Source organism: Motacilla alba, chromosome 20 (genome assembly GCF_015832195.1).
Source record: "Motacilla alba alba isolate MOTALB_02 chromosome 20, Motacilla_alba_V1.0_pri, whole genome shotgun sequence".
Lineage (NCBI taxonomy): Eukaryota > Metazoa > Chordata > Aves > Passeriformes > Motacillidae > Motacilla > Motacilla alba.
The window spans coordinates 7,534,355-7,550,222 of NC_052035.1; the positions used below are offsets into that span (position 1 = coordinate 7,534,355).

The 15,868-nt window shown below is 47.8% G+C and overlaps 1 protein-coding gene across 2 annotated transcripts in view; it reads left to right on the forward strand.

Moving 5' to 3' along the window:
* The window catches only part of CTNNBL1 (catenin beta like 1), a 47,695-nt gene that overhangs the window by 30,535 nt on the left and 1,292 nt on the right, over positions 1-15,868 (forward strand). For both annotated transcript variants that reach the window (XM_038158908.1, XM_038158910.1), the window contains exons 12-15: positions 4,290-4,387; positions 5,444-5,524; positions 11,009-11,146; positions 11,738-11,810. In XM_038158908.1, coding sequence (XP_038014836.1) covers positions 4,290-4,387; positions 5,444-5,524; positions 11,009-11,146; positions 11,738-11,810 — 390 coding nt within the window. The remainder of the gene's footprint in view (positions 1-4,289; positions 4,388-5,443; positions 5,525-11,008; positions 11,147-11,737; positions 11,811-15,868) is intronic.

Consider the following 15,868-nt stretch of genomic DNA (forward strand, 5'->3'; position numbering starts at 1 on the left):
TCAATAACAGAGCCTCTTTTGGAGATCCTCAGCAACACCCTCCCTTTAAAAACAACAACAAAACCCATTTCTTAGTAAATATACTCTTAGTCCTTTGTGACACGCACTAAAGGCAGCAGAGCCCCTGGAATGAATGTCTGCTTTAGAACCAGGTTCCCTGGGCGTGGGGAAGTGAAAAGGCAGCAGCAGAAACATGGCCTGATAAGGAGTTATTGGTATTAACTGAGCACCCTCTGCCAGCCAGCAGAAGGTGTTTTTCTTTTGGTGGTCTTGAGGAGTGAGCACCCAGGGAAGGCATCAGTCTGTTTAAGCAGAACTTTATTATGCCAATTTGTTATTTCACCATCACCCTCCGACAGGAACCTGTGATTTGAGTGAGCCATGATGCTGAGAACAGAGTTAAATTTATCTCAATTAAAGTGAGCGTGCTCTGTTGCAAGAACATCAGAAAAATAAAGTTTCTCAGTCAATAGAAAGAATTTTGTTTTACATTCAGCTTGATGACTGGATCCAGCTCACCAGGGCTGTTGCATGTGGAGCTTTTTCAACCCTCCTGGGCCCCCCCTCACCCATCCATAAAATTGGTGTTTCTTCCTTGTTCTCAGTATTTTAAGATAAGATTTTTCTTGGCAAAATGCAGTGATACTCGAGTGGGTTATTCTTCTGAAATGTAGATTATTAACGCACGTGAAAACAAGTCAGGTTATCAGATGCTACACCACTGGAATAGCATGTCCCAGTGCTGCCTGTAATACTGAGATGGAGCAGTGGCTTCATCCAGGTTTCCCTGAAACAGCCCTGAAGCCACAGAGTTGTGTGCCTAGGAGGGGTAGAAGTATCTCAGAGAGCTGGCTTGCTTTTTATCTAGTATTTTCCTGCTTCTAATTAGAAACTACATTTTATTTCAAGTGTTCTTTACAAGACAGAAGGCTCTTAAATGTTTTCTGCTGGGTTCACCAGATCATCCTGCTTGGCCTCCAATGGGCTGCTGTCCTTGGCATCCCAGAACTGCTACTGACCCCTTCCTGCAGGATGATGCTTGCCTCCTCTTCCTCACTGTTGAGCTTCCTCCCCTGCCAGGCAGATGTCCATTATAATGAGATGTAAAAAGAAAAAAAAAAAAGCAGGGGGTGGGGATAATAAAGGCAGAGGAGTGTAGTGTTACAGCTTGATTTGACAGGACCTCCTGCTGTTGCAGCTGCCAGTGCCAGCCATGGAATAGATTAATCTGTATTCCAACACGCTGAGCTGAAGTCAAGATCGATCTAATTAGGGTGTTTTAAACACTGCTTGCATGCTGAAGTCTCTGTGCCTGTCTGGAGAGGGAAAGGCTCCCAAGAGCTTGAGGTGATGCTGGGCCAAGCAGGACCCTGGTGCTGCTGCAGGAAGCACATGGAATATGACCTCCTAGAGCCTGGGATGTGTTTGGGATGGTGCCCTGCAGGATTGGGATCGTGTGGAGTAGCAGGGCTTGCAGGTGAGCCAGCCATGGGGCAGCAGCAGTGCTACTGGCTGGTGAGAGAGAAGCCTCCCATCTTCCCACATCCATGAATTTAAGGGATTTTGGGATGTTTGCATGAAAAAAGTTGTTCTTGATGCATAGTAGCTGCCAGCTGGTACCTGTTATTTCTGTGAAGGCACCTTTGTGGTGCTTCAGCACAGCTTGGTTTGGGTTTGCTTCTCAAAGGAATCACATTTAGTCATTTGAAATAGGGCTCATCTGCAACCTCTGCCTCTGGCCTTGTGCGCCCTCCCTGGAAGCGAGATGCCTTTTGTGCAGGGATGTGGACTTTGGCTGAGTGTTACATTCCTATGGAGAAGCTCCCAGAATATTCTGTAGCAGGGAGGCTGCCTGTGGCTTCACCCTGGGGCAATGCACAGCTCATGGCCTCTGTCTGCACTGAGATCAAAGCCAGGCAGCTGCAGATTCTGTGTTCTGGGGACTCAAAACAGCATCAGCTGCTTACCATTTCCCAAAGGAGATCCAACCCTGGGCAAATATTGTGATTCCAATCCCATGTGAGATGGAGATTGGGTCAGTCCATGCTAAAATGGTGAGACTCCATCTGTGGGAACCTGCACCCCAAGGTTCGTGTTTCTCCCTTCCCGTGGCTGTGCAAACACTTTAATCCACTGAATCATGGACTCAGCCTCTCATTCCATCAAGCTTTGCCCTCATTTTGGCCAATGTCCTTGCCTGTGGATGTTGGTATATATTGGGCCAGGACTTGCATTATCAGGCATAACCTTGATTTTGGGGTGCAGCATAAAGCACACTAGTATGTTATTTTTCAGGAAGCTGATAAAAAACCTGTTTAGGTAGTTCAGAAATATTTCTGTAAAATATTTCTTTGAACATTTTGACCAGGCAACTGAATACTTCTTGGATTTTTCTGCAGTGATATGTTGAAAGAATAACCTTGTTCTCAAAACCTCTGTGTCAGCTCCTTTCGACTTGTCAGTAGTTTTAAAGATTTTATTGATAAAACGGATAAATATCTGCATACAACCACCAAAGCAAAAATGATGGCTAAAATACATTTCCTAGTAAAGGAATATTGGAAAAAAGCAATGAAGATAGATCATGGGTGAGAATACTGCTACTAAAATGCTGCATCAACACTTCCAAAAAAAGAAGGTTGGGGAAGAAAATAGTGTGACATACAGAATGCTGACTTCTTCCTAAACCAGCAGAGCATATGTTGGCATATATGGGGAAAAATTTCTTCATTTTGTTGAATTTCTTTCTCCTCAAGAAAATGGGAACTTGCAAGAACTTGAAGGTTTTTACGGTGCTTTTAATGTCAACACTTAATTTGGTGTTGCTTTTTGTGGAGTAACAGTTTGTGTGCAGTGGGAGCGTGCTCTGACGCCCCCGGAGCCATCGTTCACCCCCGTTGGGCTGTCGGAATGACGGAGCAGCCACACGGTGCGGCCACCCGATAAACCTGTTATCTGCCTGCTCCTCCTGCCAGCCACGCTCCCAATCTCCTTGGAACATGAAAAATTGACACCACCTCAGGCAGAAATCTGTTTCGAAAAGGAAGCTCCATTTATAAGCAGCTAATGAAATGGGGGGGTGTGAGTGTGCCTGTGCTGCCTCTCCTCGTGCTGCCCTTGTGCAGGATGCAGATAATCCATGCAGCAGAGAGCACAGGCACCCTGGCCAGGCAGCCTGCGTGCCTTCACCTTCCAGGGCCTAGGCAGTAGGGAGCAGGAGCTTCCAGCAAACATGGTGGTGTCGCTGGTTCTTTGTGCTGGACTGATCCGTCAGGGCTGCTCGTAGCTCTGGGCCGGGCAGCGCTGAGGAAATGTGTGGTGTGACAGCAATGAGATGGTGATCCCTCTCCTCTGCACGCTGTGTTTCCCCCTCTGAAAATATCAAATCTTGGGGCCTCGTTGCTCCCTGCCGCCGTGGCTGAGGAACTGTTTATGGCCATTAATTTTCATCAGTGTTAATTAGCAAGGTTACAGTGAGGACATCGTGGAAAAGCTAGGGTGGCTAAACCAGCAGGTCTGTGTTTAATGCAGTGGTGCAGGTGGGAAGTTGGACTGACTGGTTTGGAAAGGGAAAGAAGTTCAAGCCCTTCTCCTTTGCTTTGCACTGCTGTGCTTGGGCTTGAGGAGAGTGGCTCAGCCACCTCTCAGAGTAGTGGGACATTGACACAGGTGTCTCCTGTGTGCTTGCAGCCTTGAATTTTACTTGTCTCCTTGGTTTGTGTTGAAAAATACGACCCCCGAGTGCAATTGAGAAGACTGTAAACATGTTTATTTGGTCGTTTCTGGTTTGTTGTGGCCCATTTGTATTCATTGATGGGATTTTCTTTAAATGAAATTGGTTGGTTTGAGAATTTTCCCACTAGCTCATACCTCTTCAGTCTCTGCAGGAATGCACTTATTCCCTTTCTCCAGCTCTCTTGTTTCAATAGCTGTCCCTGCTTTGGTGACCTGAGGGTCGTTTGGATGCTGGTTATGGCCAGGGCTCCTTTAGGCACAAAAGAGGAGAAAACCAGAGTGAAACTTGTTCTCTATGTAAGGTGCTTTAGGTCCCTGAGGCAGAGGAGGAGGAGACCTCACTGGCAGGGCTGGAATGAGGAGCTGTCCGTGCAAACATTGCTTGTGGCTCTCACTGCTGCTCTGTCTCCTCTCACCATGATGGGAAGAAACCAGGGTTCTGCTTATCAACAGCTATGTGCTGGAGTGTTAATAGTGAATTTAATGGCATGTTACAAAGGGAAATGAGCTCCTCTTCCTGATCTCAGCATGCAATTTTCATTTTGTATTTCTAGAACATGTCTGTTCCATCCTGGCTTCCCTTCTGCGAAACCTGAGAGGGCAGCAGAGGACACGGTTACTGAATAAATTCACAGAGAATGACAGTGAGAAGGTGAGTGCTCTCAGTCTCAGTCTCTGGGACTGGGAGGGTTCTTGCCCAGGGTGCCTGGTGCACTTGCTGAGTTACAAAAAGCCATCCTTGTACCTGCCTGCAGAGACTTCTGCTGTCACAGACCTTTGTTCTCTTGTTCACACTGTATCTACAAACTGCAAAACTGGACATTTAGTGCATGGCCTCCACATCCCTTGTGCTCTTGTTTTCTGGTGCTCTTGCCTATGGTAGTAGCAATTCTGTCCTGGGTTGTGTCTCTGCTGAAACCTGGCCCTAGAAGCCTAGAAGACAATCTGCAGCGTTACATCGTGCTGGCTCTGAGATCAGGACAGTGTGGAAAGGTGCCACTGTGTCTGGTGAAGCTCTTTTGCAGAGAGTTTAGGAGTTGCCATGGTACACATTTAGCATTCTCCACTCTTCTACTAGAATGTTTCATTTTAGTGGTGTTTGCTCTGGGAAATTCTTCCCAAAATATTTACATGGTGGTGGATAGATCAAAGCTTAGCAGAAAAGAAACAGCATTTGCAAACCAGGGATCCCAAGGGATTTGTAAATTCTGCCACTGGGAAAATACTGGTTCCTTAGTATTCCTCATTAGTGTGTTTTAAAGGTGTTTTTCATAACCTGTTCTACCAATTGTAGATAATTACTAGACAGGATTTCAGCTGCCCTAACGCAGTTCAGAGAAGAGCGGGGGAGCTGGAACAACCAGCACAGATAGACAAGTCCACTGGGGAAACCAGGAGCCTGGAGGAGCACAGCACAGAGAGTGAGCTGGGGACACGTGTCTGTTTGCTGCCGTTTATCTGGCACTGGTGGGACTGGGCTCCCATGCAGGATGACATCCAAAAGCCTGCAGCCCCAGTGTGCTCATCCAGTGTGCTTCACCCTCCTGTAACACATTCCTTCCTGGGAGGGACAGAGCTGCCTGTTGGACAGAGCTGCCTGTTGCTTTGTGAAGGCTGAAGCTGAGAGAAAAACAAAGTTGCAGGAAGGATTAAAGATGATTGCATTGTTCCTTTTTCTTGCTTATGTCTCTCTCTTCTGCCCTTGCAGGTTGATAGGCTGATGGAACTGTATTTTAAGTACCTGGATGCCATGCAGGCAGCTGATAAGAAGATTGATGGGGAGAAACATGTACGTATGGCTTAAGTTTTGCCAGGTCATGTCTGTAACACCTCTGCACAGCCATGTCATCTGTGCAAGACTTCTGGCTCAGCCAGTCACTGTTCTCAGGTGACCTCATACCTGTGCTCTTCCTCTTAATTCCTGTTGCCTCACTTTCCAAGTTCTAGGCAATGTCAGATAAAGTGGGCCAAGAATTTCTCTACAAGTGCTTCTGGCTGTCTCTTAGAGTGAATTTTACTAGAAGTACCTAAGTCTGTCAGTGCTTCAATTTGCCTTCAGTTTTACCTGGCTGCAGTCCTGCTTGGTTTGGCAGATGGAGAGCAGGTGAAATGCAGAGAGACAATTACATGATAATGTGTGAGGCCTCCTACCCTGGTCTGCAGAGTTGTGATCAGCAATGAGAAAGTGTCTGTGTTGATGAGTTGGCTGAGGAGGAGCCAAGGGCTGTGTGCTCTCTGCACACCAGCAGTGAACGTTTGAGTGACACGAGCCTTGGTACCCCACAGCACTTTCTTGGAACTGGAGCTGGAACAGACCTTTTGAAAGGGAGCGAGCGGCTGGAGTCAGGAAGCAGCTTGCAGAGCTGTTAGAGAGCTTGGCCAGCTTCCCACAAGATTATCTGTATCAGTGCTGGGGAGGGTGTGAGATTGATTAGCAGGGACGGAGAGCAATGGCTGCAGCTGCCGTCGCGCGCAGTGCCACGGGCAGCAGCCCCCCGCCAGGCCCCGACAAACAGCTGCCTGCCCGCTGCCAAGGCTGCTTCTCTGGGCACTGCCAAACATTCCGAGGGCATCGGAGCACTGCTGCTGCTCGAAGAGGCACGGGAGTGAGTGATGAATGGAGCTGCTTTTGCTGCCAGCACTCAGGCTCCATATGGGCAGTGGCAGCGTCACCGCTGAGCGGTGGCCTGGAGGAAAACAGCATTTACCCTTTCCTGCTTTCCTTCCGTGCTCTGTCCTTCCTCCTCAGTACAGGGCAAGAAATTATTTATTCTTTACATTTTGGTGTTGTGGGGGCTTTAGAATTCAAAAACCAGATTGGAGCTTTTCAGCTGAAGCTTTGTAGTATGTTGGGGCTGCTTGTACAGAGCCCCGAAATACCACATGCAGAGCAAGGGTATGTGCCCTTTATCCAGGAACACCCCGGAGCAGCCTGCAAACATTAACATCTGTAGCAAACAACCAGCACAAAGCAGGAGTGGAGGAAATTTGAGTGTGAAGACGCTTTTGGGGAAGCTTTTCAATTAATAATATTAACCCATTCGTGTCTACTAAATGCATAAGAGAAGTAAAACTAAGGAATGTCAAATTCTCCTCCTCTATCCAAAATAAATGGACCTCAATTCTTTACTTTCTATTAGAACTAATAATAGGATTTGGCAGAAGCATCTCGTGGGTGCAACATATTGACCACAACATGTATAAAATATGGTATTCAAGTTCATTCCTAGCTTGGAACACTTTTGGAGAATTATCATTAGTTTTATTTTGTAGCATCATCAGATGGTCAGTGGGACATCCTGAGATCTGAAGTGGCTCAAGTGTTTTCCCTTCACAGAAATAGGCAAAAGCCATCACTCTGTCTGTCACATCATGGCACTGTCTGGCTGTGACAGGATTTATGGGACACTTCAGTGTTCCTTTTTGTGGCACATGAATCGCTGAGGTGGATTATATGAACACTTTAGAAACCATGCTCTGTCACTGGGGGACTTCTGGCCTTTCCCTTGCAGTAGAGGACATAGTACCCCAAAAATCTGGTATACAGATCCTCACCTTTCTCCCTGCCCCATGGAAAAATGATACTTGGTGAGATTTTACAGGTTCAGCCTACACTAACGAGAGTGAGATCTGAGTCTGATGGACAGAGTATCCTGGTGTAAGTCTTGCATTACAAGGAGTGAAAAGCTGCTTACACAAGGAATGACTGAGTGCTTTATCTTTAGTAGTGCAGCTGGCATAAGAAGTTCCTGCTCTTACAGTTCTCCTCCTTTTTATTTCTTTTAGCTTGGCTTATTTTAGTGATTTGGTTTATAGCCCTGCTTTTCAGCCCATGGCAGTGATGGTAGGGGAAGAGTTGAGGGTGGAAGGGAGGGGAGGAATTTCTGAAGCCAGCTGTTTTGAGGAGGAACAGTTGTAATAATCTGCACCCTGATCTGGACTGTGAAACAGGATGAGGTCATTGAGCCCCTTCTTAGTGTTACCCCCTTGTTTGCTTCAGTGGAATCTGATCAGAAAGGTTCAGAGGTGATAACTTGGTGATTATCCTAATTGCCATGGGAAACCCAGGAGCAAAGTCCATGAGAGCATTGTCTCCAACACCTGATGCCTATCTTAGCACTTTTCTCAGAGTTTTTAGTTAATAAAAATATCTTGTTCCCCTCTCAATTTCTTTAATTATTTCTGTAGGAAATGGTGCAACATCCTGTGGCCTTTACCTCTCTCTAAAATGAGGTATAATTATGGGTGGCAGCAATAGCCTTGATGATCTCTAAAGATGGTAGGAAATGACAAGAGATAGTTTAATATTTTTATAGTTCCATGGAAAATTATGCTCACCAGGTTTATTCAATAAAATATTCTCAGCAGACACTTTGTGCTATAATGACTTACAAATTACATGCTAATTGTGGTACAGCTCAGCCACTCCATCCTTGAAAGCAAGAGGTGGAACTCCTAGGATGAGTTTGGTATCCACAGGTAGGGATAACAGGTGGGGATTTGTTTCAGCCCATCCTTTCAGTTTGGTGTAGAAAGACTGCATTGTTTGGAGCTGTGCTGAGGGCAGGACATGATGGCTGTGAGTGTGGCTCTTAGCCTGTGGTGTGAAAGCTCTTCCTGGGCATGTCTTGCATCCCTCAGCTCTCCCCAGTAATACAGACAGAAAGTAGTCAGGGGAGAGGCTCCATCCTTAGAGTGAGAGACACGCTGTGGTGGTTGTTCTGGTGCACTGCTATTTGGAACATGCTCATTTCTGTCCACCTGGATTGGCCTTGCTGTTCCATGTGGTGAGGGTGTAAAACCAGGATCGTGGAGGTGTTCTTGTTCTTGATCAGTATCCTTTTGCTCTGCCCAGCTGTGCAGTGCATGCTGGAAGGTGAGTGATAGATGAGGAGGGAGGAGGATGCAGAAATCTCCTCCGGTGCCTATGTGGAGCACTGTGATTTTTGGTACAGCACTGGCTACATCCATCGCATCTTTAGGCTTGGAGTCTCTACTTGACACCTCGAGGCCTGTCAGTCCTGCCTCATTAGTGTGAGAGAAGCTCATTTTAGCTTCACAGAAGCCCATCTTATTGCTGTCTTCTCCCATCAGCAAGGGGCATCTCAGTAGATATTGCTGGCAGATTAGAAATGGCACCTGAGCGCTCATTTGGAGGTTAGCGACTGACAGCTTTGAAAGAGAGTCCAAGTGGGAAAGGGGCTGCCTGGTACTCTACGGGAGGCAGACTAGCACTGAAAGGGTGGCTGTGGTTTTTTTTTTTAAAAAAGAGGACTGTGAAAAGGCACCTTAAAACTGTACTTGTCTTCTAATTCATACCTGTTTAATTTACTGGCACAAAATAATCTTCTCTGCTGAGAGGGGCTGTTGGAGCTGCCACTGCTGTGTAATTAAGACCGTGGCTGCCTGGATCCAGCTCCTGTGATCGCCGTGCTCGGCTCAGAATACAGAGCAGACCTGGCCTTTGTTTCTTGCTCTGGAGATTCAGAGTCCTGGCCTGTGGATGTTTTTCTGGTCAGGAATTTAGCACTGTTGAGCAGAGCAGCCAATAAGCCTGTGTGCAGTGCAGAGTGTGAGCGGTGGTACAGGAGTGAGTGTGTTGTCTTTCTTGAGTGTTTTTTTAGATAATTCAGTCAGTGTTCAGCTCTCTCACTAGCCAGACTCATCATTGTTCAGCTTTAGAGACCAGATTTGAGCCATTTGGCATGGATTTAGGGTGAGGGAAGTCACTCTCTGCACAAAATTAGATTTTTCTATTTACTGGCAAGAGCTCACATGCAGGCTTTGCCCAGTTGTGCGTGTGCCCATGGTTTAGAGAACCTGGAGTAAATGACAGTCATGCATGTGTTGGAGTCTTCAGGATCTGATGCTAAAGCATCACATCTGAGTGTAGCCAAAGCAGTTGATTTCACAGCACGATTAAGAAGGCACTGGCTTCTAAACTTGTTCTTTTACTGTCAGATTGGATTTCCAGGAGGAAATAAGTATTTCACTTCCTAAGCTTTCCTCTCTCTTTCAAGAGGAAGTGAGAATCAGCTGTCTGAGTCACTCCATCAGATTTCTATCTGGGGAGCATCCATTGCCCCCCTGCAGGGAGAGCTGCAGAGGGCTCATCTTCCTTCTTACGCCTAAAACCCTCAACTCACCAGTAGATGCGAGGGCTTGGCTTGACAGAAGAGCAAAATCTGGCAGCCTCAGTCAGCTTTGGTGCTGGTGGCCGTGGGTGCCTGGAGCACGTGTGCCCGAGGAGGCGCGTTGCAGGCGCACAGTGCTCGCAGGTGATGGCTCTAATGAGGAAATATTGCTCCACCTGCCACACGGCTGCAGGATAAATCACAGAGCTGCAGCGAGCTCGTGGGGCTGACGAGCTGCTTCCTTTGTTTAAGAACAAATCCTGAAGACCACCCCCAAAATGCAGAAGGTGACACGTGACATGGTTGTCTGGGCCTGTCAGCACCCGTGAGGATGGAGCACAGGCACGTCCTGGGCCAGCTCAGAGGAGGCCGCTCTGAGCTCACTGCCGGGAGGCTCTTGGCAGTGTTTTGAAGGAGATGAGCTCTTTGGGCATGAGGGATGGAATGGAGGGATGGAATGGCCTCTTTCATTCTTCCTCTGGCCTCCCTCTGGGCAGGTCTCTCTGGTGAAACTCGTGTATACAGAAGAAGGACAGATGGAGGGACATCATTCCCATGCGAGTCTTTGGCTTAAAAAACCTGTCCTGGGTCTGCCCTGGCAGCACCCCTAAGAAACAGCTGGAAGAGCCTGGCTGGGCATGGAAAAGCTGTCCTTGTGCAGAATTTTCAGATGTGTTTTCTCATGTGTCAGTCAGTCATGAAGCTAGAAGCCTGGTAGCTCTTAGAGTGTGCTGGCGTCATGTTCTGCACTGCCGAACAGCACCCTCAGATGGCCAGTAAAAGAGCAGGTTTTGTTCCATTCTGACAAAGAACTAGTAAATCACAGATACATGGGTCTGTTCCATAGTCACACGCTCTCGCCCCTCAATGCAGAAATGTGATTTGGATGTTTAAATTAAAATTTAGACTTGCAGATGGACACACTTCACGACCAGCAAAGGCAAAACTTCTTCAAAACGGAATGAAATGTTTTGAGAATTTAAATGAATTATTAAAAATACTTATTCGGCAAGAAATGTATGGCTGATAATGTTTGGGGGAACAAAACAATTGTTAAGAAACCACAAATGCCGCCAACATTTTGCCATTCCTAATGCTCTGAGAGAATCCTCACACCTTTCCTTTGTGTGGCTTTACAGGACATGGTGCGTCGAGGAGAGATCATAGATGATGACATGGAAGATGAATTCTATCTCCGTCGTCTGGATGCTGGGCTCTTTGTGCTGCAGCTCATCTGTTACATCATGGCAGAGATCTGTAATGCCAACGTTCCCCAGGTAAAACTGCCTGCAAGGCTGGCAGATCATCTGTGTTTCCATTCCTGGTGCAGACAAGGCTCTAAATCTTTGCAAATGCTGCGTTGAGTAATTGTTTCTCTAATTCCCTTTTCGGGAGGAAAGCTCCTGTTTATTGCACTTGTGTCCATACAGCTCCATCAAGTTGCAGCAGATAGGGCATTAGTGGGGACAGAAGTTGATTGTTGTCACTAAATTCATATAATCTGTGTGAGCGAGGTCAGGGTTTGAAATGGAAAGGCCATGCTGATGCCATTGCTGAGGGAGCAGGGGGAAGGGACCTGCTCTCAGGAGGTCTCACAAAAGAACAGCTACAGCTTTTCTTGATCTGTGTAAAATGCTGCATCTCTGCTTCCTCTGTGAATACACTGGGGTTTGTGAATGCATTCTGTGGCTTCTTATTCCTGTGTTGTGTGCCTTCCTGGTTGTTCCTGAGCAGATGCTGAGGGCTGCCAAGACTGAGTTGGTTTTTGTGTGCTCAGGTCTCTGCTTATCCTTCAAAGTTGGAAACAGTGGGGCTGTGCAGGGACTTGTGTTGAAGATCTCTTTCTTCTCTGTCTTACTCCCCATCAGATTCGTCAGAGAGTCCACCAGATCCTGAACATGAGAGGCAGCTCCATTAAAATTGTTCGACACATCCTCAAGGGTGAGTAGAGATATTTTTGTGCAAGTGTCTCATCGCTACCAGGGACAGCTTGGTCATGGCTTTGCAGTATGAGCCTTCACATGTAATTCTCCCTGGCTTCCTGAGCATCTCCAGGCAGCAGCTGAGCAGTGTTCTGAGATCCTGGCAGGGCTGGAATCACCCTGATTAGTGGCGTGCTTTGCTTTGCCTCCAAGTTAGGACACTTGCTGTAGCTGCTGTCAGAGAGCAGCACATCACTGCATGCCTCCATCAGCTCCAGCCTGGCTGGAATTCACTGCTGACATTAACGTGAGAGTAAATATTTAAGGGAAGTGTACATGCCTGCTAGAGGGAAGAATAGTGGAGTCTCATCTTTCATTAACATGGCCTTGCACTTTACCATCTGCACCATATTAGTACCTGTGGTGTATTTGTCTTGTTCTTAGTGTCAAATTAATAGGGATTATAGCATTAAAGTATCCTCCATAGCTTTAAAATGTAGCTGTTGTGATTTGCAATCCCAGTTTTAAAGCACTGCTTGTTATCTTTAATGCTCATGGTGAATTAGAGCAATGCCTTTGAGCTGTGGCCTCCTCTGCAGCCTGCTGTCCTTCAGCAGCAGCAGCAGCAGCCAGTGGAACTGGGGAGAGGAGGGCAGGACTCAGCCTCCTCCCATGGCCCCTCGGAGCTCAGAGGCTTAGTGAGAGCAGCAGGGAACCAGAGCTGCCTGGAGAAGATGCTTCCTTATGAAATGTATCTGCTCCAAAGGGGCTGTGTTGTTTTCACTGTGAGGAGAGGAGTCTATTTTTCTTCTGGAGGAAAGGGAAGCTTGGCAGCATTTCTGGGATAGTGGGCTGTGGGATGTATTTCAATGTTTCCACTTTCTTTGGGAGCAACAATGTTCTCCTGGGCTTTTCTTGCCCCCACATCAACAATGGCAGGTACACACAGCTTATTTCCTGCAAAACCTGTCGGTTTTCTCCCTCCTCATATGCAGGAAAAAAGGAATCAGAAGGCTGGCTGGTATGACAAAATCAAGAGTGATTTTCTGACAGTGTGAAATTACCTGCAGCTATAGGCAATCTCTTTGGCTCTTGTCTTTAGCAACAAAGTGCAAGTTAATGCCTGCTGGTGAGCAGGGGGGGCTGCATAGGATGTCTTTTCTGATTTTAATTCTGATACTTGAAAATTCCTGCCTCTAAACTGCCCCTTTCCAGTGTGGACTATGGCACAGTCCGTGTTCAGATTCCCACACTTGCCCTGGGCCGCGTGTCCCTGGGGGAGTTGTCTGCACACCTCTCTGGATTTGCACACCTCACGGTCTCGGCTCTGGGGTGTTGACTTACATACCAAGCTGAATTGGAGGGCAGCTGCATTAAAATTTCATCTGATTCTTTCTTTCCCAGACAGTGACTTGCATTGTGAAACTTTCTCCGCAGTTGTATCGGGTGGTGCAAGCTCAGGGTCGTGCTGGGTTGGGTGCTCTCAGCAGCAGCATGCTCCCTGCCTGAAGGGGCACATTGCCCTGTTAATATTGCAGGGATGGGTACAGAGTTTGGGCTCTGACTACAGCTCTCCCCAACTCTTAAACTTGCTGGTTTTAGAGACTTTTAGAGACAAAAATCAAAACCTCAGTGATAAATTTTTTAGTGGATGCTTGTGAAGTCCTGCAGTGGGACCTGGGAGGCAGGAGCAGCACTGGGCTCAGCTGCAGTCTGGGCTCTGAAATTTGAGCATTTCAGTGGTTACACACCTGTGTCCACACGCAGGGTCAGCACAGATTCACCAGCCTGGGACAGCAGCAGCAGGACATGCACCTGCTTCTCTGAAGGAGTCACTTCCCTGGACACAGCTTCCCTGGGAAGCAAAGGGCTTGGAACAGGGATTTGGGTGTGGACCCTGCAGTGTGCTGCTGGGATGCAGGGGCCAGCAAGGGCCTTCCGAAACTTCACTGGAGTCAACTGCACAAGACTCTATTGCAAGTGACTGAGAGCTCAGGAGCTTGAGCCTTGGCTGGAATGTTTCCAGGCTACTTCCCAACTTGCTCTCAGGACAGATGAGGACTGGTTTGTTTTTACTTTTCGTTCAGTGTTTTGCTCTTGTTCAGTTTTTATTTTCTATTTTTGCATACTAATTAGGTGCTCAGTTTTTAGTTTGATTTTTATGGCCTACATATTCTCCATGTTTCTCTGGCAACCTGACAGCTGATGGATCCCTTGGGGTGGCTCAGAATTACTTACGATGCAAGCAAGGAAGCGAGACTGTTTTCTTATGGTGGAGCTTTCGGGGGGAGGAGTGGGCAGGGAATAACGGGAGGCTCATTAATGCATTTCTGCAGGCTGACCAGTCCTCCCACACTTCCTTTTTCTGGAAGATCAAGCATTTCTTGCAATAGGACAGTTAGTTTATGCTTTGGAAGAAAACAACTGAGTGGTGTGTACCTTGGCTAGGGAGATGTTTTGGGGATGGAGGCTGGATTGGGGATGGCAGGAGTGTCTGTATCTTGGGGAGGTGCCTGATCTCCATCTGTCATTGGGAATGGAGTGAGGCACAGGCTTCTCTGAAGTGATACTTGGCTCTGGAATGGCAAATCTCTCTGTTGCTCACTGATCCAGAGGGACTAGCCACTGATCCTGGCTACCTCAGGAGCTCTGTCAGAGCTGCCCCTGCTGAGGGCCCCCCCTGGCACCTGGTGTCAGGTGAGCAGGCACACTGGGAACTGGGCACGTGGAACGTCTGCTGCACATTCCAGCCCAAAGCTGTTAGCACAGGTAAACACAAAGGAAGGGTCAGTGTGCTCTGAGGATGGAGCTCAGTCTGGCTCACGGTGCCTCCATCTGTGCAGGCTCCAGAGCTTCCAATATCCATTACAAGCCTCAGTATTTCCCAATTGATTTTTACTGTTCTGTAACCATTGTATTTTGTCTAATGAAGCAGAAACCAATCTTGGGCCCTTTCCCTTTGTGTAGCTACAGCAGTGTGTAAGCTCTTGGTTAACTGTTGGCAGGAGCAGCTTACATTTGATTTTTTTTTAGCAGTCTCAGTGAAGTGGTGGAATTTTAAATAAAAAAGTAAATACATAAAATCTCGGTTGGAGATTTACTTTTTTAAGCCTGGTTCTGGGGGTTTTATCTGGTGTCTTCAAGCTGCTAATGCTTCAGATGAGCATTAGCAGCTGTCATAACCCAGTAAACATTCTGCCTTAGAGTAACAGGGGTTTTAGTCTTACAAAGCCTAGATGTTTAGAAAGAGAAACGCTGAGCTTTTAGACAAGATAAGAAGAATTTGTGTCTTGTTTTTGTTTGGGTGATCTCCTGGTACAATGGAAGAGCAGTGTCATTAGTGGCACTCAGTGGCTCCCTGCTTGAGCCCTAGTCCAGGCAGTCTGGCCGTCCTTACAGCTGGGGCCAGAGCTGCTGGCTGTGCCAGGCTTGGAGACTGTGGCTGTCCCTCACCTGGGCCTGGAGAGGCCTCTGCAGGTGGGAAGTGTTGCCCTTGGGCTGCAATAACCTCCAGCACTCACATCCACTGCCGCGTTCCAGAGGCACTTGCCCTGCTGGAGCATGGAAGGGGCTGCTGGGGCCGGAGCTGGCTCCTCCACCAGCCCCAGTACTCAGGCTCTGGTACTGCCTGAGGGGACAGGGGAGCCTGAGCTAAGCGCCAGCCTTGGCTGGGATGGGGCCCCATCCCTGTGCTCTGGGATCATCTCATGCCTGAGGTTTGGATCCCGGTGGAGCCCAAAGCACGCGCAGCAGGGCCGGGCTGCCTCGCAGCCATCAGTCCATACACAGGGAGCCACAGGGAATCCCTCCTTGCAGGAGCTTCCTGCTGCTTTTAAGGGCTGTGGAGAGCAGCTCCCTCACTGAGAGAAGGTGCCCTGAGCTGGTCCCTTTGCTGGGACAGTGGGCAGCTCACGTTCACCTGCAGCAAACCTCAGCATTACCACCTGCTCATGTTACAGGTACCGGAGTGGTTTATAAATATTAAAAATATTTTTCCCAGGGGCTTGGTAAAGAACTCTACTGCTTTTACATGGAGAGAGAGAGAGAGAGTGTACACACAGGAGGGAAGACTCCCAC